Genomic DNA, 25,326 nt, shown 5'->3' with positions numbered 1-25,326 from the left:
ATAACTCTCATTTATGCTGTGTTTTTAATTTTTGAAAGCAGTGTCTGATGGGGCTGTGGTCACTTTTTATGTAAGATCTCCAAACTGCATTGCAGACTTGAGGAAGCTTTCCAGTAGGTAGTTACTTTCTCTTCAACCAGTGTTCAAAGGCTCTTGTTCCCTTGGTACTTTGCGGCTCCCTGCTGCTAATTGTACCCGATATGATGTAGAATGGAGGAGCTGATTTTTTCAGGAAGACAAAAACACTTCATTTTGAGAAGTAAGTGCTAATCTGTTGAATCTGGATAATTCACATTCATGAATGATTCATGCTTCATGCTTGATCTTCATGGTTGAAACATGAACTTATTTGTGCTTCGTCTCAATGTGCTGAAGAATGTTCATAACCTGTGTTGAACTTCTTAATGCCTGTCTGTGGCTAATATTGAGATCTTTTGATTTGTGGCTTCACAAACATGACAGAAAAAATATTTCATGTCTGTTCCTAGGGGAATGCAAGTTTTAATTAATGGTATGTTTAACTGCTTTTTAGAGCCAGGGATTCTGAATTTTAACCGATTCAAGCATACTGAAGCCAATGGTTATATGGAAGCCTGTTGCACTTCCCATCTAATCAGAAATCCTCTTCTGATCTTCTTTTGGAAGATGCAACTGATAGAAGCCTACCCCAGGATGCTGGGCTGAGACAAGGGACTGCATTAAAAATGGACTTTACAGCCATGTTGTAACTCAATACTTCTGCACTTTTGAACAGCTCTAAGATGGAAGGGGGAGACTTTAGTTTGTTATGCCAAAGACCGTAGAGCATATGTATTTCACTCAACAAAATGTAGGGAATGTAACTACATGTCAAAAGAGTATGTGCATATGACTCAAATGTATACCATCTGGAATACTGTTGTTTAGTAAGGAAAGAATCTGGTTGGAACTGCATGTGGGATTCTTAAAACTACTTTTGTGAGTACCAACCTTTCCTTTATTAAAAAAAAAAAAAATAGAGGGCTATATATAAGTCATCTGAAGTTTGTTCTTTGAAATATCTTTTCAGTAGTTCTAAACTCAGGAGTGCTACATGGAGGACTGAAGACTTACCTATAAATTTCTAAATCATATACTGGGGGAGCTGTACAGGCTGGTACTGAACTGGCTGTTGAAATAACTCTTGGCTCTAATCCATCACTTCCACTGCAGGCTTCCTTTTGGATTACTTAGATAACTTCTGTGTCTCTTTCTTTAAACAAAAAGTCTTTTGGAAGTATTAAGATGTTGCTTCCTTTTGTTAGACATTCTTGCAAGAGACACCAATGTGATATTCCAGGCTCATCCAAATAAAAACTTCCATCTCTTCTCATATTGTGAGAGTTGTTATAATATCAAGCTAATCCAAAAGCTTTCTTGTTGTGGAATCAGCTTTGTTTAAAGTGGCACAAGGACTTTTTTTGTTTGTTTCAGAGAGATTGTTACTGTGTTTTTTATGCAGTGAATGAATCAGTGTACTCCTAGCCATCGTCAAATCCATTAAAAACCAAACAGTGATACATCCAAAACTGAAGACTTTTTCATCTACCTAAAAAAAAGTGAATGAATCGCTAACACATTCTAGGTGTTTTAAGGTAGATTGTTGGTTTGCCTAAGCTGTGGCTGCAGTGCTTGATGAAAGAAAGTGTTATTCACAAAATTGTTTTAACAGTCTCAAATTGTAGAATCCATGTTTCAGCTGAATTACATGCTTGGATGTGAATCTGGCAAAAGAACATCAACAGAGGGTCTTGTGCATTTATTCTGACCACTGGCTGAAGAACAACTGGCCAAAACTCATCTTTAAAAGGACTGGGATAATATTGATTGGGAAATGGAAGAATTAAACCAACTGATTTCACCAGCATTGTCCTTCAAAGGTGTCTGTCCTACCCAGCATTAAGCCAGTAAAGCAGAATCATCCAGATTCTTTATAATTTCTGGTTGAACAATAAACTGAACCTACAGAAGTAATCCATTTTTTTCTAACCATCAATTCAGATTAAAAAGGACAATTCCTTCAAAGTTCCATTCTCTCTGGTCTGTTTTGCTTTTACAGTCACTTCTGAGGTTCTATCCATTAACTCTGTAGTGTTTTTTATTACCCACACTTATTCTGACATAATGCTCTTGAATGCCTCAGTGTCCATTCCTCTGGAACAAAATGAGGCACAAAACCTCCAAAAAGAAAAAAATGCATAGAAGCAGCCTAAAAATCTGCAATACTCCTTTTTCTCCTATTCTTGTAAGACAGAAGGTAATTATTTTTTCCAGATTCTATCTAGATAAAAAAGGGGGGGTTTATGAGATATTAAAGTCACTTTCCACCTATTTATTGCATTTTTTTTGAGACATCAGAGAACATACGGATAATGTGATACAGTTGATGCTGGATTTAATCAGTCCGTGGACTGCAAAGCCTTCCTAGGAGTTTGCTTTCCAAAAGCTCTTGATGCCCATTATGCATAAGGAGAAACTTCATGTGTTAAAAGCTGATTAAGACAGAAAGAATAAAGAACAGGAAGAAATAATTCATTTCCAAAATGAAGACAGTCATGAGTAGGGGAGGTCGGAATCTGTGTTCTTCAGCATATGTAGACATAAGATACCATATTCACCTTAGTAATTTCTACGGCAAACTGCAAAAGGTTGGAGAAGCCATGACCGTGAATGGCAAGTTGATGAAACAGTAAAACATGAGGTAGCCTATACCTAAAAATACCTACAAAACTACATCTGATTTATTACTGGGCTTTGTATAACTGTGGAGGAGATCTTTGTGACTGGTTTGCTGAGGTTAACTTGAGGCTTGGTGACAGCCGAGGCAGCTAACAGCGTCAGGATTTACAAAGGAAGGGGCTGAGAACAAGAGAGCATTTGAAATGATGCATCAATCTGGGCTGCCTTGTCATCCCATCTCAATTTTTTTTAATTTTTTTTTCTATATATATTTTTTAAAAAAAGGTCAAAGTAGAAAAGGACAAAAAGTAACTGAAGTATGGGGTTCTGTCATGTGAGAAGGGGCTGCATATATGAGAGTCAGGTTGGCCATGAGCCATCAAAGGAGGTGTATGATAAACCTATACAATCAGAGATGGAAAGATGACTGCAAAGTGATTGTTCATGTTTCTTCGGAGTATGAGAAAGTACAGGTTCAAAAAGTGATTAATTTGTGAGCTTGTAATTGCTTGCATAGCTAGTGTAAGCAATTGCTTGGTTGCAACCTCTGACACAGAAAGTCTTTAAGTCATTCAATGTGGTGAAGCTTTGCCAGGCCAGGCAAAAGGACTGTTCTTGTCCCTTGGTGTTCAGAGCTAGATGGTATTTTGAAATAGGATAGTCACTATATCAGTTTTTGGTTGGCACAATACAATGATTTGTATTATTAAAGACAGGAGAAACCAGCACTGAAAACTGAGTTGAGAAACCCGCAATTTTTAGATATCAAATGATTTTGTCTTTACCGTTTTTTTGTTTTTTTTCTTCTCAACATACAAAGATTCAGAGATTGAGTGGGCTGTAATCTCTGGAAATCTGTTTCAAATGTATCTGAGGTTTAACACCCCAAAATGAAGATGCTTGGAGTTGCTTAGGGACAGGATTGTCATCGGGGGGATGAGGGGTAGACACATGACAGCTTTGAAAAGAACAGAACATAATGCTTCTCTAAGTAACTGTAGACAGGCTGCTTGCAAAGGACCATATGTTGCATCTTTTACTCATACGGGTGAATTGCTGGTCACACAATTCACTTGAGATGGATTAACTGAGAGTTTTGTGGCAAATAAATAGCAGAGTGTAATGCCACCATAAAAAAATAAATCATGTCAATGCATAAAAGTAACTAATAGAGCAGCATAGTAGAGATCAATTAAAATATAAAGTGATCTTTTGATGGTTTGGGTAGAAAAACATTTTTGAAGGACAAATGGACATGATAAGCCTGACAGACACTAAGCATGGAAAATGCCATCTGGAAACAAAAACTACAATGTAAATTCTGTTGCAAGTGTACAAGGGGAATGGTAAATGTCTTCTAAGGCGCGAGTCTGGTGATGAAGGGGAAGACAATGTGCAGCCATGTGCCCCAATCTCTTTCAGGTTGCTTTCGTACCCAAGTTTCCGTTAGGTGTTGTAATGTTCTGCTAGCTTTGTTCTGTTCCCTGTGTGTGACATGTTTTCTCCTTGCTTTGTGCAGTGAGAGCTCAACCCACAACACAAGATCCACTTCAGCTTTCGACTTGAAATAGTATATGCTGTCTTGTTTCTGTATCTTCTGTATTGTTTCATTTCTTCCTTTCAGTCCTCCTTGAGTGATTTTGAAATGATGCTTTGTGCATGACCATTTTGCAAATGCCATTGAATGTCTGTGAGTTGGGCAGCATGTCACCTTTCTTCCTTAGGAGGTGCAGTGTGGCCGTATGGGGCTGGATTTCTCTGTAGCTGATGCTTTGCTGAACAGTCTTTGCCAAGCAGTGAGAGATGAGGAGTCCTGTGTAACCCAAATGAACTGATGACTCATAAAAGTGTCACAAAGGGTGATGTGTAAGAGAACTAGTGTAAACTTAAAAGTGGTTATTTTTAAATGAGGGATGGGAAAGATGACAGGCAATAATGGAAAAGAGAAAAGAAAGACCCAAAGACCCAAAAAAAGACCCAAAGAAAGCAAGAGAGGTTGTAAGAGTAGCGGGGAAGAGAGAAAGTGCCAGAGGAATAAAGATCATGATAATGTATCCCAACATAACAAGGAAAAAGCAATTTTTATTTTTCTCATCACCCTCCATCCTGCTTTTCATCTATTCAGCTTTTTTTATCCTATTTTCTTCCTCCCCCCCCCTTTTTTTTTTTTCTGCATTTGGTTCATGTTCATTACCTACAACATCCATAGAACATCATCCCTTTCTTCAGAACCCAGAATATGCAAAGGCCTCTCTGCAATACTCACATATGTCTTTTTATGATTTAAGTAAAGTTTTAAGATTGGTTTAAATTTAGTTGAGAGAGATGACAGGGGATGATAGATACCAAAGATCATCAGATCAGTTCCTGGGGGACTGAACTCTGTGACCTTTACCTTCAAAATACAGAAAGCTACCTCTTTGGGGGAGCTAAAAAACCAGCTTCACATCTTGAACTGTTGGGAAGAGCTTATCTGCACAAGGTGTGATCTCTGCTCAAGAGACAGACAGTTTTTGATTCATGTGTGTGCAGACCCGGACATCAGAGCTTAAGAAAAATTACCTACTCAGCATAATTCAGACTTTTCTACATGTATATGATCATCTCTCTCCACAATGTAAAATGCAGTGTTGATTCTTGAGTGCCTTTGGAATTTTTTATCATCTTTCCAAACAAAAGATGTGATCATCATGGGTGAGAAGGAAGGAATAATAGAAGAAAATCTACTCAGACTAGATGATAATAAAGATTTTATCTCCACAAGCTAATAGGATTTCAGCTAAGAATCTGAATAGAAGGCAATCAAAATCATGTTTAAAAGTTGAGCTTTTCCATTGATTTCTAACAAGGTGTAAGAAACCTGTTTGTGTAAAATAGGATAGAAATGCTGCTGGTTCTGATATTTCATTACTGCTTTCTTCAAGGACCCTCTTACTACTAAAAATGTTTGCACCAATAAAATGTAGTTCTTAAACATATCTTTCTTTCCATCATTTCCCTTCCCTAAACTGTAATAAGCAATACTAATTGAATTAGTTTCTGTACAGAACGCTAATGCAAGATAAGTGGTGGCCGTATTTACTAATTTATGAGGTTAATATTTCATCAGCACTGGTTCAAATGGTGTCCTACGATGGTAGGGTAGTTGGGGGCAATCCTTATTGAAGCCTGTGATAAATACGAATTTTAAGGAATTATTTTTCCCATTATCTAGAGGGAAACAGAAGTGAAATAATTTACAAAGCGTGGCATAGCAGATCAGTATCAGGACAAGGATAAAATCAGACACCTAGTTTAATGACCTGTGCAGTAGATTGTACCACCCCAAGGTTAAACACCTGCAGTAGAACTTTAAAAAATACCACTGCGATTTAGGAGAGCAGATTTCATAGACCTTTTGCTCCCCTATAATTTAAATGCTCAAAAAAAGAACCATTTAAGCTTTTTATCACCTAATTTTCTCCCCGATTATAATGTGAAGGCTGGCAGTGTTTCTTTTCTCCTATTGTTCCTTTTACCTGTTTTGTTCCAATTATATTGTAAAAAGTGGACTGTTTATGTATTTGTATAATACCTTGCACAAAGGGGTCTAATCTGGATTGTAATACTATACAATATATCAAAATGACAAACCAAACCATTTTCCAAATGGCATACACTTGGATACCTCTAACTTTGTATAAACTCATTAAAAAAAAAGACTTCTAAAGAGACCAGTCCAAAATATTATTGCCAGAGACAAGAAAATGTGTATTTTTCATGTATTAAAGTACCTGGAGGTTTTGCTATGAAGTCAAACAGCGTTGTAAGACTACCTTCAGAAAAATCAAGCCTCAAATGAGTAGACAAGGAATTACTGTTCTGCTGTTGAGGAGTGCAGCTTTGATAGTTGGAGAATGTAGTTATAAATGAAATTATATTTAAAACATGCTCAGAAAACTGTTGGGAGCAAAGGGCTAATGAACTATTAATAGTTACTGTAAAAAGAGGTTAATCAATTATGTGCTGTTATAAGAAACCCATTAGGCCTGTGAAACACATTACCCATCTTTTTTCCAAACCTTTATATCACTAGTGGATGCACTGACAGTCATTAGTAACAAGTACCATTCACATTTGTTTATAAAAGCAGTTAGTTATTTGTTAATATTTTATAAACTTCCATGGAAAATATGACTTATTAATGATTGTTACTTATCTGAAATCAGTCCAGATAAGGAATAAGTTTTGCTTTAAGCTGAGAAGTCCAAGGCTGAGTCCTAGATTCTGCTCGAATTGCTAGGGCTGTAGAATTTGTATTTTGTGACTGCAGTGATAGTTTACAAAGATTAAAGCAAGTCTAGATAACACTATTATTAAAGACCTCAGTGATACGCACTTAGTGCTGTCAGTTGTTACCAGACGTGGAGCTGTAACACTGAAGTACAAAGATAAGAAATAGGGAAATAAATGATGCTGTAGACAAATGCTCATTGCAGATCAAGCAGGAGAATTGACTTACGTGATGGAGCTGTACTTGTATATTCTGTCAATATTTTGTCTTTTATAAAGCTTGAAATTGTTCATTGACTGGTTTGTCTAGCAAACTTTCCTGTATTACTAAAATATTTTTGTCTTAAAATGGGAATGTGCACTCTTTTTCACATTCAGATACCTTGGTTTATATATTTGTTTTACAAATGAATAGTGTTGGGCAGCCTCCTATAGTGTATCAGCGAAGACATAAATTGGCCAAAATTTCAGTTAGTGTTCAGAGAGGCTTAGAAGGCTGAGGAAGCAGTTTGTATTTTTGAGCTTCATTGGCAGAGTTTACTGCAGCTTCTATTGGTGCTGGTTTTGTATGCGTTTAAGTGTCTCTAATTTTTTTCGGTTTCTATGGAGTACCAACTGATGGGAAGGAAGAAGTCATTCTACAGTTGCCTGTCTTCTTTCTTGAATATTTGGTCTTGCTTATACTTTATATAAAAATAACCCCAAACCTTAAGACAAGTCATCTCTTTTTACTTCTATTAAGATACTGAAATGTACATTCAGGATATTGCTGGGTTTGAATGCTCACACGTGTTCTTCAGAGCAGCAGTCCTGGAGTCAGCTGTGCTTTCTGCGCAGACAGAACCCTCGTGGAATGATCAGTGGTGGAGGGTGGCTGCGTACTCCAGGATGATCCACAGCATTTGTTAGTTCCAGCTTTCACTGGATAATAAGTACTTAAAATAGTTTTAGTATGTTAACTAGCAGGTGCCTCGTTGTTCCTAATACCGGTCATGCTAATGTTACGTTTCTGTCTTGAGACTACCAAAAGAAAATGATCTCATTTAGTATGAAAGTTTCTCTCTAATAGGAATGGAAGAGATTCATCTGTTGTGTACCTGCTCTAAAATCAGTGTGATTTCATATTGAGAGGAATTTGCCGTTTCAGTATTTCCAAAAGTGTATGTAAAATACGTGGCGAAGAGAGGAAAGCAGCATGAATATGCTGAACTGTGAGTTACTGATAGTGACCCTGATACTGAAGCAAATTCTGGCCAGGTTATGTACTCTGGTGGAGTGGATTCTGGTGGGGGAGGCGATGGATGGATCCTGGGGCTCGCTGGGGTGGATACAAGCAGCAATTAGCTGTTAATAATGTAACCACCCCGGGGAGAGGGCACGCAAACAGGCTACAAGACAAACATTCTAACAGCGGGTGTTCGCTGGGTGCCTGGAGCTGTGGAACCGCTATGTCCGATGAGCCACAGGCGTGTCTCAGGTTTCACCCTCCGGGCAAATGCATGACTGTGCGAGCCTGCATCTTAACGATACCGGCTGCTCCCTCCAGCCGAGCGGCGGAGCGTTCACCTAGCAGCAAACGGGAACTGGCTGCCGCTTCTTCCTCTCCGGGCTGGCGATCCTTTGCAGCCAGCTGCAGAAATAGCAGCCAGGCCGCCGTCCCCGCCCTCCCGCCCCGGCTTGCAGCAGCAGCGGAGCCCCACGCCCCGCGTGTGTGTGTGCGGAGCAGGTGGGCCCCGCGGTAACCCCGCCCCGCGCGGGTCCCCGTCGGCCATACGGTGATGGCAGCAACCTCCGTGCCAGAGCAGGCTCTTTATTGGAGGAGGGGGCTGTCAATCCGCGGCCGAGCGAGCCCCGCTCTCCGGCGAGCTGCTCCCAAGGTCTGACTCCGGAGCTGTGGCCGGTTGCAATGGGAAGCGGCGTCGGAGGGAACAAAGTTTGCAACACTTGGGCACTTGGTCGCTCGCGTCCGTGATGCCCGTGGCGGGAGCTGGTGCCTGAGAGCAGGCGGCAGCCGGGCGGCTGGCACGCCTTCGGGTCTGCTGGCGGCACTGCTATCGCAAACTTTCAGCTATTTTAATGTACTCAAATCCAGGATTCTAATTATCAGCCCTCCCCACCCCCACCTCTCCTTCTAGGTAGGCGACAAATATTTTTATTCTGTGGATTAGAGAACTTCTTTTTGCATGGAAATTTACTGACTTCTGAGTGGTCTCCGTTTCGGGGAGAGGGGGGAAAGGATTTATTTTCATCGCAGTTTCTTTTTGTTTTCTGGATCACAGGATTTTTGGAGCTATATGGAGGGATCTCAGGATGGTGTGCACCAGGAAAACCAAAACTTTAGTGTCCACTTGCGTGATTTTGAGTGGAATGACTAACATCGTCTGCCTGCTGTACGTGGGCTGGGTCACCAACTACATTGCCAGTGTTTATGTGAAAGTGCAGGAGCCGATCTCAGAAAAAAAGTTAGAGGAAGACAAAGGGGACACTTTAAGGATTATAGAAAGGCTGGACCATTTGGAAAATGTCATCAAGCAGCACATCCAAGGTACCACCTTACACCCCCGCTTGCTTTCCCTCCCCTCCCCACCCCGCCGCTTCCCGTGTGCGGTCTCCATCCCCCGGCGCCGCGGCCGCCGTGTGTGCGTGTGACATTTCTGTCGCGATCGGCGACAGCCATTCCTCAGCCGGAAGAGCCGGGGGCTGCGCGGCGGCTGCGGGGCGTGTGGAAGTCCCCGGCGGTCCCTCTCGGAGCCCGGCGAGCGGCACGGCGGGGGGGACCTGCCCCGTTCCCTTCCCTCCTCCCGGCGCGGCCAGCTGGGGCCGCCGGCTGCGGGAAGTCGCCTCCACCCCGCGGAGGGTGGGCGCCGGGGCGGCCGTGCGCGGCGGAGCGGCGGGGCTGGGTGCCGGGTGAGCCGGGCGGCTCGGGGCTGCGGGGCGGCTCGGGGCTCCGGGGCGGCTCGGCCCGAGCAACCGGGCGCTCGGCAGCGGCTGCAGCCCCGCGGGGCTGGGCTTGGCCTGGTTGGTGCTGTAATAAACCTGATCTCAGCTGCGTGTCTGTCTGTGTCTTGCTAAAGTAGAGAGTCCTCGGGGAGAGCTCGGCGCGAAGGGCAGGGGAGCCTCTTCCCATTTTGCTGTTATCGTCATTGTTTCGTGTTTGTTATTTTTCTTTTCCAAAATGGGTTGCTGCGAGGGGATTTTTTTTGTTGTCGTCCCTCTGTAAGCCTGACTCTGCTAATCCGTGCTGTGAGTCCGTGTGTCCTCAAGGTTTTCCCTTAGTGCTGCTGTAGTGCTAGAAGCCACTTGGGATTATAACTGGGACACTCTCTCATGTGTGTAATGCCTTTTTAATTTGGTCTCCTTTTAACGGGAGCTCTGGGAGGAGGGTTGAAGCGCGCAAGCAGTGGGCGAGAATGTGATTATTTCCTGGGAGTTTGGGATTTTATGTGACTTTCCTGGGTGATCTTTAGTGTCTTCCTTTATATTTTCATCATCTGCATGGCATTGTACGGTCCTTCCCTCAGTCTCCTAAGTGGGTTGGGTAGTGAGGAGGCTGAGGGTGGGGGTATGTGAGAGTTTTTAGAAAATTTAGAGGGACCATATTTTTCTGTTTCTGCATAACTTCTGCTGAATGTGAAAATCCTAGTTCTGGTCTTTCCTAAATCTGAAAAGGGAGAGCAAACCATCTGGTAAAGGATACCTAGCATCAGTGTACCAAATCTTGCCTGCTTCCAGGCAGCTGTGGCCAGCTGCTCTTCTGGGAACATCGAGAAAGGTAGAGCAGGCAGGGTGGGTGATGCCACATGAATCGGGCTTCCCCTGCTTGTCCGTACTTCTAAGTTTGCAGCACTGTTAAAGCCCAGCTACTTTGCTGTGTCTTGTATTAATATTTTTTAAAATATGGCACATCACCACTCAGTTTGCATGTGCCTTTGTTTCTCAGGTATTCTTGTACTCTTGGGTAAATTAGTAAAATACTAATCTTTTTCTGGAGGATGAGTTATAGCAACTCCTGCAGGTTTTAAATTCTCGCATGCCATCCTTAAGTTTGTCTTGATTCCTGAAATTCACTTTAAAAAGCCAATACGTTTCTTGTCTGTTTGCCAGTGGAGTGCACTGTGGAAGCATGTATGAAGGCAGGGATTTTTCAAAAGGCGAAGTTAAGAGCTAGATACATGAAATTAATTGACTTTCCATATGAGGCTGGAGCACACCTTCTTCAGTTTTGCTGATGTGAAGCTCCAATATTCTTATTTCTTTTCAAAGAAAATAACAATGGCCATATCAGCATATTCCTTTGGTCAGTGGTTCTTCTTAGAGTAATAAGGAAAGATATACTTAAATCAGGGGACAGTATAGTATGGATTAGAGCATACATTTATTTTGTGACTGTGCATAAACCAAACCAGAATATATTTTCCTTAAATAACATTTCTATGAAAGCTGAAGAGTCTCCTGAAAACAATTAAGTGAACTGTTTGGTAATAAGTACTAAAATATGTTTGGGGGAAAAATGCAAACTTTACAAAGTTCTCATACCTTATGAAACCACTTATTATTTAAAATAAATAAATAAAAGAGAAGTCACACATCATTATCTCTAAGTGGATTCTCTGTACTTTTATTTGCTAGATTGTAATAACTGGCGTTCCCAAGGAATTTCTGTGGCAGAGATTGGAGAATAAGATGTTATTTTAGTCAGGTTTTGCTTGGCATTGTGAGCTGTTTTGAATTCTGGGTCATGGTGCAAAACTCACTGAAGTCACTGGAAGGAATATCCCAAGCTTGACTGGGTTTGGCATGAGCTTTAAGATATTTGGGTCAGCTTTAAGGTATTCTCAGTTTCAGATTCATTGCCATAAATTGGACAAGCCAGCTGCCATGATGGTTCTGGAGTAGGTTATAAAGGTTAGCTGTAGTTTGCTATTAAACTTTTCCTTGGACAACTACTTTTGTATGATGGAGAGGGGTATTGGTAGCTCAGATTTCTGCAGTGCTGAATGGGCATGGAATTAGCACGGGTAACAGAATTGCATTCCATGGGATATTCTGCAAATACCAGAGAGCTCTGACGTCTGCATTTTGCACATGGGGTTATGCTACTATTTCATTTTGATTTGTTTTGTGACTGAATTGTTTAATTAGATGCCATCTGGGAATTCCTTTAGCATATATATTGCAGTCTTGTAATACTTTATCAAGTGTCCTGGAAATGAGAAGGAATAAGATGTGCCATAATAAAAAACACTTTTAAAATACGTATTTTATAAAAGTTCATGGCAAGAAAAGTATCAGACTGAAATTTTCAAATAAGAGAAGTTCAGAGCGAATGAAAGTATGCATGCCTCATGTTTGGAAAGAACAGTATGGAAAGGGAAATACTGGTATTGGCCAAGAATGGAAAAGTTTGAATGTGCAAGTATGTATCTGCCACACTGCACATCTTACACCATTGTGTATTCACACATCTGCAAATGTTGAAGGATAATAATTTCTCTGCACACATTTTCTGGGTGCTGGAAATGGAATAAGAGCACGTGTGTCTGCTCTGCCTGTGTAGTACTGCTCTGCTTCTTTCTTTCCTCATTATGTGTTATTAATAATTGATGTTGTGTAGCCTATGGGTGTGCTGTGCAGGGGTCATGCACCTGTATTCTGACATCTGTGGTTGGCGGTTTGGGGCAGGATTGGCAGCACTGAAGTCTAGTTGGGCAGTGGGGACCACAGAAATACATATTTAGTGGAGCGGAAGCACGATGCTGGAATTTGAGCTCAAGCCTGGGAATCATGAATTCTTGGCGTGTGGCTTGCCACGGTTTAACAAGATGCTTTTGGTCAAATCACTTTATGTTTTTACAATGGTGATGGCCTGCATGCTTTTGTGGCCATGTGTTGTGGTGATTGTGGCGGTAATTACATCTGAATGCCACCCAGCTAGTACTAAAGAGATTCTCCTTCCCCCCCAGTCTGTAGTAAGAGGCGTGTGTTCTGTGCTAGCAGTCAACTCACTGAGAGAAACTTTTAGTTTCCATGTCCTTTTGCATTTGCAAACAAGATGATGTATTTCTTGAGATGAATTGTGTGTGTCGAGGGTTTTGATTGTGGGTTGACAATAAAACCCTGGCAGATGTATTGTTAACCTCCTCTCCTCTCCCTGCCCCCCTTCCCCCTTTTACCTCTCCCTCTCCACCCTTCCCACTCAGAACAGGCGATTGGCAGGAAAAGAAGGACAGAGAGAAGAGAGTTGGAAAAATTAAAAATGTTTTACTAATGCTACTAATAAGAATAGAGAAAATAATACAAAATATACAAAACCAACCTTGAAAGTCTCAGCAACTGCAGAGCCAGCACCCAAAGTCCTGGACTGGACTCTGCAGCCAACCGGAGCTGGATTCAGTCTCTCACTAGGCCTCAGTTCGCAGGGACGACTAGCAATGTCCTCTCCTTATGTCGGCCATAAGCAAAAGGGAAAAAAGGGATGAGATCCTCATGATCTCCCACTTTTATATGAACTATTCACGTGAATGGAATGTTATACTCTGTTGCCCCTCTTGCCAGATGTCCATCCATGCTTATCAATAAGTTTGCATTCCATTGCTATGTTTACCAAAACATGTAGCTGGTTCTCCAGGAAAATGCAACTAATATGAAGCTTTAGCTGACAGGCAAATTCACTAAAAGAGAAACTTGTTTTTTAACAAAACCAGGACAGTGTAAAAAAAAAAAACAAAACAAAACAAAAAAAAAAACAAAAAAACCCACAAGGATTAGTTGGATAGTTCTATGCAAAATGCAGTCCTTTTTTTCTGTCGAACACGTGTGTGTGTGTGTGGCACATGTATAATCTAATGCTGTTGAGCTTTGTTGCCAGAAGGTATACTTTAAAGGGCTAAGGTTAACGAATATTGTGTTAAATGAAATATCTGTGGATCCAGCCTAGGATTTGAAATCAGTCTTCCTCAATTTTATTTGAAAACAGTATATTCTGTTGTGTTCACAAGAAACATACTGGTCCAAAAAACTGCAAACGCTCTCATCAAAATCAATACAAGAGTGCTTCAGACAGATCACAACACATCGTTCATCTTCATAATGCCTCATGGATTGGCTCTGTCACTGGAGAACTGCTCTAAGTTGTATGTGCGGTTGGAAGGACGTGTGAGCGGGTGCGCTGCTCTTCATCAGATACTCAGTTTGTAACAGTGACGAGAAAAAATGCTTGCAATAATGGATTTTTTTTTCTTCTGCAGCCTAGCTGTAGGCTGTCATAGGTGATGAGTTGAACCTTTTTATTGAGAAGCTGTGCTGTGGTTAAGCTGAGATCACTTAAAACACCTCATGCATGCCGTCCTCTTCGTCTTATTATGCAATGCCATTTTATATTTTTCAGCCTTCCTAGTTTTAATAAGATGATGTTTGCATTTCCTCATTGTTTTTAAAGACTATGCACTATGAAGGCTATGAAATGAACTTGCTTCCTCACCCTCCCCCGGGACCTAAACAGAATTAATAAATTACATGCAGTTAATACATAGAGTAGATCTATGTTAAAGTTGTAAGCACACGGTTCATTTCTGGACCAGGTGATTTCTTAGTTAAGATTAATGGGTGATTACTAATACATCTGTGTTGTAGTGGGACTTTGGTCCCTCATCTTTGCAAGCTGCTGCATCTGTTGTCATAAATGGAATGTCAAGTGCTGTGTGGACTTATTTGGGAAAGTCTGTAAGAGAGGAGGCATGTGTGTTATCTCTCAACCTGCTGCTTAGAATGATTTGCTCTGTGGGCTTACTTCAGGTAATGTTAGCTATCCCATAGCTGGATGCCTGATGACCCCCAGGGGTCAGATGGGGGATGGGGAGATGTCCAGTGTGTGATTTGTTCCCTGTGTGTTGGACAGGTGTTAGAGTGGAATGATTTGCTTTCAGGAATTGCATATTTTGAGTTTGAGAACTAGGTCAACCCAGATTCTCAACTGTAGCACTTTCAAGGTTTGGATAAGTAAATTGATGTTTGATATCTACCCTTGATTTATTTCTTGATCTCCAACATGAGGAAGAATGCAGCATATAAAGCTCCGGTTTGTGACAGCTGTCCTTTGCAGACTGGCTGCCCAGCCGGACTCCATAAATCCAGGCTCACTAGGATGCACATGGCCACTGCACCATGTCTCTTACTCTTGTGGTACTTTCCTTTGGGGAACAATTAATTGCCATATTCCCCCAGCTTATTTCCATCAAGCTCAAAAGCAGTTAGGCATTTTTGTCACTCACTGCAGTGTATTTATTCTGTTGAGAAACAAATCAGCAGTAGACAGTAGCCCTGGAAACACAGCTCTTGCTCTACTACCAAGGGCTCTATATTCAGTCTCTGTACAAGCAAAGAGACCGACTTTCCCAATGTAACTAATTGCAAAAGAAGGAACTCCTTGGATATGTCAGATATGCAGGATTAATCCCATTATTTTTTCTCTTTAGGCTGTGACTTCTCAAGTTGTTCTAGATTGCTGCATGTCAGTGCAGATTAATTTGAATTTAACTTTCATGTTCTTCCACACTTAGGAACGGGTGCACTAAAGAGAACTCATTTCAACTAGAAGACTCTGACTCTTAAATTGCTGTAAATTTTCAAGCATTGCTGGAGATGCAGGTATTTCAAGGACCGTCTACTGAAGACTTAATGATATTGGTTATGTTGACTACAACTTGATAGTTGATTATTACTGTTATTAAAGTTAACTTTGTTGTCCTTTTAATATCTTTCGTTCTCTTCTGATTATGTTCTTTCTTGGTGGTTTTTCCACTGAGGATTTATTTTGCCACAGTTAGGACCTAGTGACCAAAACTAAGAAGTGGTAGTCCAGCCTTATGAACATAAATGTATTTTATTACTGGAGTTTGAATGATTCCTTGATTGTCAGCTAGATTGCTCTACTAATTCTTCAGGTTTATACAATGGGAATAGCATACTAGTTGCTAAATTTTTTGTTGTTGTTGAGATTGTATCTTTTGAGTTAGAAACAAGGTAACTTTTCTTTGGCTACAAAGTGACAGTGAATGGTAGCTTTGTCATTGGGAATGGAATTGACCGGCATTCTGTTTCCTTCAATCTAGGTAATTTCTGTAGTTTTCAACAACATCTTCAACCAAAGGTTAAAACATGAATTGGGAGTAGAGGCTGGAATCTGACTTCTCTGCCCTCTACAAATTCTCTTATTGCTGAGCTGGAGAATTTTGCCTTTTCTCTCTGAAAAGGTTCATTTTTGTTGATGTTTGTTATCTCTGCATAATGGCAGAGCTTCAGTGGAAAATAGCAGATTGTGAACTGCAGTCTTTGAGCAGGTGATTTATGGGCTGTGCAGAGATGGTGATAGCTGTTCTGCTGAAGGTTCTGGACTCAGCTCAGTGCTTCATTTGTGCTGACTGGGTGTCACTTTAGAAAATGTTGCTCAGGTTGACACAAGCAGCTTGCGTCTTGTGTGCAGAGATTCAAACTTAGGTTCTTTTTTCTGCTAGCTGTTGGCAGTTGTGTGTTACAGGTGAGTTTGGCTTGGTCCCAGCGTTACGCTCCTCGTGACAATGTCAGCAGCCCCGCTTGGGTGTACCGTGGCCTGGGGCTGATTGTGATCTGCCAACTACCTGTTGTGCATGGAAGGGCAGGCAAAGAGAACAGGGGGAGGTGGGACTTCTTCGGGTGCCTCAAGGTCAAAAGAGCCTTGGCTCAGAGGAGCCTGGTCCTGAGACCGCCGTACGTTGTGGTGTGTGTGTTCTTCTTTACTGGGTCAGAAAAAGGTGGCTGTATCTGTACACAGGGTACACTCTCTGTATTTCTGATACACACGCGAGTATGTTACTGTACGTTGAGTTCAAGACTATATTTTGGGAGGTGGCTCCTTGTGTGCTTATGGTACTTATTCTCTGTGTTTGAGGAGCAGGGCAAAACTTCAGAATCATACCCCAGTGTATTGTTTGTGGTTGATGTAGTTTATTTTTTTTCTCTTGCACGAGCTAAATGCTTATGGAAGAGTCTAAGTACTCTGCATCCAGTAGTGCAGGATCTGGACCTGCAAGTGCATGTGTGCAAAACATGAGGCTTTCCATTGTGTTATAAAAACAGAGACGACAAACACTTGTTTTTGACTGAGCATGGCATGGGCTGCGTGGTGTCTCCATTGTCTCCAGGGCCAGAAGTCTGAAGTTGTAGCCTGCCTCTACCTAATGATGATCCCTTGCCTGTAACAAGCCACAGAAGCAGTTTAATTTAAATGTGTGTTCAACAGTAAGGTCTTGTCATCAACATTACACAGCACACATAAGTTGCAGTATGATAGAATAAGCTAATATTATCCATCTGAATGTATGTAAAGAAAATCTGTGATGATTTACAAGAGTGAATATCTGGCTTGTACCTGGAGGCAGCGGTGGCAGTTGTGAAGATGGCTTAGCTGCCTTTCCGAGGAGGATGGGGAGTCCTTGGTTGCCATTAGAACAGCCCAGGAACTAGAACACATCAGCTGTTAATGTGTGGAGTGTGGCAAGGGACGTAACGGGACACGAATCATATTTAGCTAGTTAGCGACTGTCCTCATTTATTGCAGCCATAAGATGATGTTGTCAGCTGTGCTTGGCCCAGAGATTGGAGACTGGCCTCAGCACAGCATGCTGTGGTGTCCTGGGATTGTCCTGAGTCTCGAGCAAGCATTGTGTGCCTGCTGATAACAAGTGAAGTAATTTACTGGTCCACAACTTGCAAAGCTACTCCTTTAATGAAATTAAATGTCTAATGCAAAAGTGGAAACTGACTTTGTATCTTGTCACGCCTCCTCTGAGATTCTTTTTTTTTATCTGTCTGCTGTGTTATTTTCCTTTTAATTCCCCACTTTTTTGTATGTAAAAATGTCTTCTAGTCTTCCTTCTTTTGTTCACTAAGCCATATTATGATCAGAGTCCAATGGCACTTCCATCATCTGTGGAGGAATCTTTCTGTGCTGCCCTTGGCCTTTCAGTGCTACCTCTTTGGCCTCTTCAGAAACTTCCAGGCTTCGTTAGTTTAGTGACTTGGGAAATATAATAGTTCTGGAACAGGCTGCTTGGTGGGACAGTGTGGACAGATACTCTGAGTAGACTCTGAAATTGCCAGGTACCTGAAACTTAATGCTCTGTCACCATTAAATCTATTCTGGCTCCAGTTGAGCAGTGCAGATGTGTTCTCTGTGGAACAACATTGTTTCTGTTTTCTTCATAAATTTTCTCTGCTCAACTGGTGTTCTGTAACCAAAGTGCTATTTTTAACATGATATCCAGCATTTCCTGAGGTAAATTATTACAGCTCTCCAGCACCTCCTCTACTTGGCTTTGAAAATGAACAAATGAGACTATTCTATTTTTTTTTTTTAAGTATGGAGATGGAAAGTCCAAGTTGCTACCTTGAAATTCTCTGCTTTTAAGATGCCAGAATTTGTCTTCTCAAGTCCATAATGGATTCTTCCTATATTCTCTACTTAAATTATATGATTAAAATATATATTTCTATGACAGTAACGCTGCGGCAGCTAGCTGAAATCCCAGCTATCTTGTGATCAGCACTGTAAAAATGCATGTTGGAACCCTTGAGTTGGATATCTGTCTCCCTGGATAAGGTCTGCAGGAGCCGGGCAGAGGAGATGAATACAGAGAATTGATGTGGCCAGATTTACACAGACTTGGTGGCAGGTGTGACTTGCTGCTGGAGCTGCTCAGATGAATCGGACAAAGTCTTCTCCCATTAGGAACAGCACAGAGTGTGAATCCTGCAGCAGGCGGACGTTGCAGTGCCGTGGTCACGTCTGTTCTCCCACCATAGATCTTGGCCTCAACGATGTGAATTTGAGACTGACATGAGCTCTGCAGTATGAGATAAGGTATCTCTCCTGACATGCATGTTATAATTAGCGCATCTTAAATACCACATAATTGCCTAATTTGCTGCTTGTATCTTGAAAATTTGTGGCCTAAGTGATCTTGTGTGAGTAATGTTGGTGGTGGTATGGAAATCCTACTGTAGTTTTGGTTTTGTCATTTCATACCACCTAAATCAAACCCCATATTTTAAATGTGAATGTTTGAATTTTCCTTTTATTAGAGCTGTCACAGGTGATCTCTGAGGAAAGAGGATTTCTATAAGCAGCTTTCTGAAGAATATAACAAAAAGAGATAGTACTTCTGTTATTTTCTTCATAGATAAATGGTCATTCAAGTCTTCATTTTAGGGAGATAATTTAGTTTTTTAGGCTGTGTTACTTGCCCGTATGTAATCTGGATCTAGCTAGGGATCTATTTCATGACTCATCCAACTAATGCAATGAATTACCTGTCCCTGCTTTCATGGTGGATTCAAATTCCTTTGAAGCTTTTCTTTCTGCATCAAGTCATGACTTGCCAAAGGCTTTGCAAGAAGATTTGGCTGCCACAGGTAAAAGAAAAACTGTCAGATAAACTTTTCCAGCACAGCAGACTCAGTGAGTCTGTGCCCATCCGTTACAGGATTATCATTGCAATAAAGTTATGGTTAGAGAAAACACCTTTTGGGATTTCTCTGTGCACAGAATAAATGGGCCTTGCAGAAGAGAGCACAGCATAGTTTTAAAAATAACTTTGTCCTGTTTGTTTGTTTTTCTCTGAGGTATTTATAATTTTACCAGATGTATATTGCGTGATTACGTGATGCCAGCATTTCCCTCTTCTGCTTGTGCTAACAGGAATATTTTAAGTTGCTCAAGCGAAGTGTGGAGTAGTATTCTGTAATCTCTACGGTATTTGTGATTCGAAGATGTGTTCATGTGTAGCAGTTTGGAGGATGAGGAGTGTCAGAGAGGAGAGAAGTATTGAAAAAGCTAAAGGCTGCATATAAGTACCTGAATGTTTTATCCCTTTTTAGATAATATGTAATTGGAGTTATTTAGTGGAAACTATTGAGTTTCCACTAGTGTTATTGAAACTGGTGAAACTAGTGCTATTGAGCTGCCATGGAGTGGAAAGAAGCCACACACCATTTCTGATTCTATTCTGAAAGCCTTTTACTTTCCTGTTGTTCTCAAAACCAGTTTCACATCTAGTAGATTATTACAAATATTTACTTTTGTTAATTAAAACCAAATCTAGCATTCAAAAATGCAAGACTTAAATATCTTTGATTTAGTTTATATAGACCTTTTTTAAACATGCAGTATCTTTAATAAGTAAGAAATACTTGGCTCGCATACAGTCCCAATATCATAAGCAAGATACTAGTCTTGGCACCAAAATTGTGTTGCTGTTGGTCTCCAATATCGCAATCATGTGGTGGTGTTTTGATCCTGGCTTTTCGAAAGGCAGTAGAGTTAGTACTCTGTGACTTCACAACATGATGGCAGCCATAAAGGATTATGCCATCATTAAACTTGGATGTAATCAAATGAGATATTTTAAGCTCCTATTTAGCTCATATTTTCACATGGTCGTAAAGCTATCTAAGTTTAAAATTAATTTCAAACTATTAGACATAAAACAAGCAAACCAACAATAAAAAAACCCCACAAGTTCCAAGGGGTTGTATAAAGCCATACAGAAAGCCAGAAGACTGGTGCGTTCATGCACTAAAAGAAGGAAGGCCAGAAAAAAGAGCAGCAAAATGATGACAGAAGACCTATGTTTGGCTAGATCATTCCTACTTGCAGCTTTCATTTCTCTAACTGCAGGCATTGTAACAGGAAGGTTTTGGTATAGAAACCTTTTAATCTCATTCATTTATTGTTATACTTCATATAAATGCAATTCTATCAACATACACGAGTTTTTCAGCACAGCTTTGTCTTTCTTACATGAAAGTAGTTTAAAACCACTTCCATAGTACTAATTCTACTACTCTCTTTTCATTTAAGTACTGAGAAAAATTTTGCATGAAAATGAGTATGGAAATATATATATGAATATTTAATATATAAAAATATTCTCTATATGATTATAATAAAAGTATCTCTCTCTGTAAATGTATGTATATGTTTCTAATGGTGACACTAAGGATCCATATGTCTTGTCTTGAAAGTGGGAAGGGTTTTCGCCATGGCATGATACAGGCTGACACGGAAGAGTTTGTAAATGGTAGCACAGGCACTGAAGCAAGAACTTGATGAGAGTGAGTGGGAGCATGTTTGCAGAATATCTCAGTGTGGTGGCAACAGGAACTGCAACACCAAGGACAGACAGAAGTATTGCCCAAAGTGGGTTAGAATTGGGTTTCAGACACTTGTTAGTGCTCTCTGTAATAACTGAGTAATAGCTGATGGTTCGAGTGAACCCTGCGTGTTTTACCACTTATTAGTGGAGACTGTTTTGGGGCTGATTGAGGGCTGTAGAAGCAGGTGGAATACTGCGTCACAGGGGGACTGGGGAGCCACACTATTGATTCCTCATTTGAAGAAGTAAGCAAAGGTAAAGCATTTTATGTTGCAACTTCTAGCTCTCAAGGGTAGATTTTTAATCATTCAGCCCTGGATTCTTTTTTCGTAACTAAGAAAGAAGATGCTGTTGGAGATTTTTTAAATTTATGAAAGAGTAAAATTCTTTGTTATGAGGAAGCCTGGAGACTTGAAAAGACGTAAAAGGAAATTTAATGTCGTAACATGTGAAACATTCCTTGGCTCCATGCAGTAACAACGTGTCAATATGTTTTTGTCTGCTTGACAATATGTAGGAAATGCCTTTGATTTTGTAAAATTGCATTTAATTTCTCAACATTTCTTTTGATTAAAGCTTTTCTGCCTTGCCTACAGACATTAAATAGCGAACCATCTGCTAAAAGTGGATTGACAACATTCCTGAAAATTAACTTTTATAAAAAAAGATGTTTAGTCTAAATATATTTGAAAGAACGACCTTATTTGTATTCTGAGATTAAGAGGCAAACAAAAGGTTCTCTTACAGCCTGGCAAAAGGTTGCAATACCTGGTCAAATACAGGTATCATCTTCATACTGTGGAGAAAGAGATGTTGACCAAAAAAGCACACAGGTACTAGAGGATGTAGTGTAAAAGCCTCATTACAAACCCTTCCCCACGTGGCTGTGTGTTTACCACCTGTATCAGTTATACAGGAATTGATGGATAATCAGCCGTTCAGCCCAAACTACCCTTTGTGCAGCTGCCAGCAGGAAACGTGCTGATCATGGTCCCCAGCTTTGGATGTAACTGTGGGTTATAGAGTAATCCCTGTCCTACAGGTTTTGTTAATATAATGAGTTGGTAAATATAGAACAGGCATGATCACAGAGTGATTTATTTATTTATTTATTTATTTATTTTGTAATTCATTATACTTTTTTATACTCACCTGTTATTTTCTGGTTCTACTTTGTTATTATCATTGTGTGAGCAGCTTTTAGGCTGTGAGTGGCTATGGTGAAGTTGTGAATGTGCTTATATGAATAAGAACTCCCAGTGTGTTTGCAGTGTTGGGACAACAATAGTTTCTTGGCAGGTTTAGACAAGGTGCTTGTGCGTTTAACCTGGCTTTTGTGGCTGGTTTTGCCATGTAATTTCCATAAAACGTTGATTAGCTGCCTTAGGGAAAGAAGGTACAGGGAGGAAGGTTTACTCAATACTGTGTGCGTTGGCACAAATTCTGTGGAAGATAATTCTGGAAATTTGCTTTTCCAGCAACTGGATTATCATTTTTAACTATCTAGTCAAAACAAACTTTAAATAGTAAAGGTACTGTGCATCTACACCCTTTCTGCTACTAAAAATATTATGGGGTCTTTGTGTGAAGGTGAGAACACGCAAATCCTGGCAGGGGCTGTTCTGTCTTGAGATTGTCCTTTACATTAAAAACCTTAAGATATTTATGGGTACTCAATTATTTTTTAAAATATTTTTTTAAAAAAATATTTAAAAAATTTAAAATTACACTGAGTTCTCAATCAGTGTGAATGCACCTGAAATTCTTGCTCTAAATTATTTCCCCTGCTGGGTTGTTGTAATTCATAGAATCATTTTGGTTGGAAGAGACCCTTAAGATCATGGAGTCCAACCATAACCCAGCTCTAGCCCTAAACCGTGTCACTAAGAACGTAATCTACGCGTCTTTTAAACCCCTCCAGGTATGGTGACTCCACCGCTTCCCTGGGCAGCCTGTTCCAAGGCCCGACAACCCTTTCTGTGAAGAAATGTTTCCTAATGTCCAGCCTTCATGCATCTGAGGCACTGTGGGAAACGAGCGGGATGATCTGTTCAGAACAGTGTGAAAAGCAATAGCTCTTTTCCTCTGTCCCCTCTCTCTGCTGCCTCAGAATTCTGCCCTGCGTACCCAGGGGACAGGTCAGGGTCAGAAATGGTGGCTCTTTCTTGTCTCGTGTCTATGGGGTCACTTTCTTGTATGACTATGTAAAAAACTGGGTCTAAAGCATAAAGAGGAGAATGGGAAAGAAAGGTCAAAGTATCCACGAGTATAAAGAGAATGTAATTATTAAAGGGATTATGTAAAATACTGTGTCAAATTATAGGCAAAGGCAAGTGCTCGGTAGCGTGCTGCCTATTTTTAGGCACCCAGCTAGCCAGGCTCTTCTGCCTTGTTGGTGTGTTGTCATATGATTGTCTGGTTCTTTTTACAATTAACGTAGTGCAGAAAACATGAGGTTTAGCCACAATGACAAATTGTGACATTGCGAAGTATGACAGAAAAAAATGACAAAATAACAGCATAGGATTTAGCAGCTTAGCTTTGCTATATTAAGCTAATAAAAAAGCATATTTTTACTTTAAAAAAAAAAAAGGTAATATTAGCATATTTCTTTTAGTCTCTATTTAATGTTCGTGCTCCAAATTAATTAAGAGTGACTTTGAATTTGCCTTTCTGGTATTTGATGAGAACAGATGTTATGTTCTCCCAACTTCTCAACACCTGGAACTGGCAAAATTCCCCAAGCTCATTCAATTATCATCCAACAAGCAGAGCTTATTCAAGCAATTTACCTACAAGGGCCAATTCAACATGAAGTGGGAAAAAAAAATAGCCTTATCACTGAATTTAAAATAAACTCAGGAGAAATCCTATTCATTTCATCAGAATGAGTAGCTGTTTCTTTTAAATTAAAAAAAAAAAAAAAAAGAAAAAGACAATTTTATGAAGTCATACTCATGCTGTTCTTCAGTATATGAAGTGTATGGAGCCTAATTTTCTCAAGACTCAAATTTGAACATGATAAGCCGTAAATTTATGTTGCTTCTTAGGAATGAAGGTAAACAAAAGCTCCCTCTTTGTCTGGGGGTTTCTTCTTACTGAACTGCACACCTGTATAAATACAGTGAAATTATCAGTTGCAGTATTTACCTTTGGGTAAACTGAGACCTGAGCACAGTGTTCTGGCCACATAACTTTTCCCAGCACCCTGCGGGATCTGTGTTTCAAGATACCTCATGTTTGGGAGTGGTTTTGTTGCAACTTGCATTAGCAGCTCCAAAATCAAAATATGAACTAAAATGGGTTAAATAGAGATACAACAAAATTACAGTCAAGCTTCATGGGGTTTTTTCAATCATTTTATCTTGTTAGGGCTTATATGCACAATGCTGATTATAAATTAGAATTTGGATAAAAATATAGCTAAAAAGACTGCAGCAGTGCCATGTGGCAGGATGCACTTATGCTTATGGCCCAGTGAAGAGCATGTAACTTGATTTTTATTTTTCTTTTTAAAAATTTTTTTGCATTTTGCCAAACTGTCTGAATGTCTTTTTTTCTAGGAGGGATATTTTTACCTCTCTATTAACCCAACTCTTTAAACCTTGTGGACCTATCTGATAATAGGGTAGGAGTTTTCAGCTAATGGACTTTGAAAACCTATGGATGAAAGTGGTTAGGAAAAGCTCAGTCATGGGATGTCCCTTACAAATGTGCAGGAGTTCCCATGCTGCCTGTCTCACTGAAAAATGAAACAAAGAGATTTTTGGAAAAAGAATAACTGACTGCTAAAAGTTAAACTATGTAATAAGTCACATTTCAGTGAGAACTTATAACGTCAAATAGCGTAATGGGGAATGTAAAATCAATTTTTTTCCCATCAACTTGATCCACTTTATTAAAGAAAAAAAAAGAATCCAGAAATAATGGTTAACCCTTGCAAGTGGTGGCAGACTTTGTCTGTGATGTTGCAGGCTTCTGTGAAGTCTCATCAAAGGGACAATGATCTTGCTATAGTGTTGACTTCTAATAGAATATCTTTCTGTGAAACTTGTATTTAAGTTAATTCTGCTTCTTCAACATATTTTCCCTTTTCCAAGATAGCCAAGTCCCTATTCAGTTCACAGTGTCTATGTATAGAACAAACAGGCTATGTGTACAGATAGCG

The 25,326-nt window shown here is 40.2% G+C and overlaps 1 protein-coding gene across 6 annotated transcripts in view; it reads left to right on the top strand.

Moving 5' to 3' along the window:
- Nucleotides 1–25,326, top strand: part of GALNT18 (polypeptide N-acetylgalactosaminyltransferase 18) — a 327,554-nt gene that overhangs the window by 80,832 nt on the left and 221,396 nt on the right. For 3 of the 6 annotated variants that reach the window (XM_082057796.1, XM_082057799.1, XM_082057794.1), the window contains exons 1-2: nt 8,855–9,104; nt 9,249–9,514. The exons of 2 other annotated variants lie outside the window; for them this stretch is intronic. In XM_082057796.1, the coding sequence (XP_081913922.1) occupies nt 9,280–9,514 (235 nt within the window). In that variant the 5' untranslated portion in view covers nt 8,855–9,104; nt 9,249–9,279. Of the gene's footprint in view, nt 1–8,854; nt 9,105–9,248; nt 9,515–25,326 lie in introns of those variants that run through there. One more of the 6 variants, XM_082057795.1, reaches the window with a different exon arrangement.

Source organism: Streptopelia decaocto, assembly GCF_964273445.1.
Source record: "Streptopelia decaocto genome assembly, chromosome: 7".
NCBI classification, from domain to species: Eukaryota; Metazoa; Chordata; class Aves; order Columbiformes; family Columbidae; genus Streptopelia; species Streptopelia decaocto.
The sequence above is the reverse complement of the archived record's forward strand: the minus strand, read 5'-3'. Positions and strand labels throughout refer to the sequence as shown.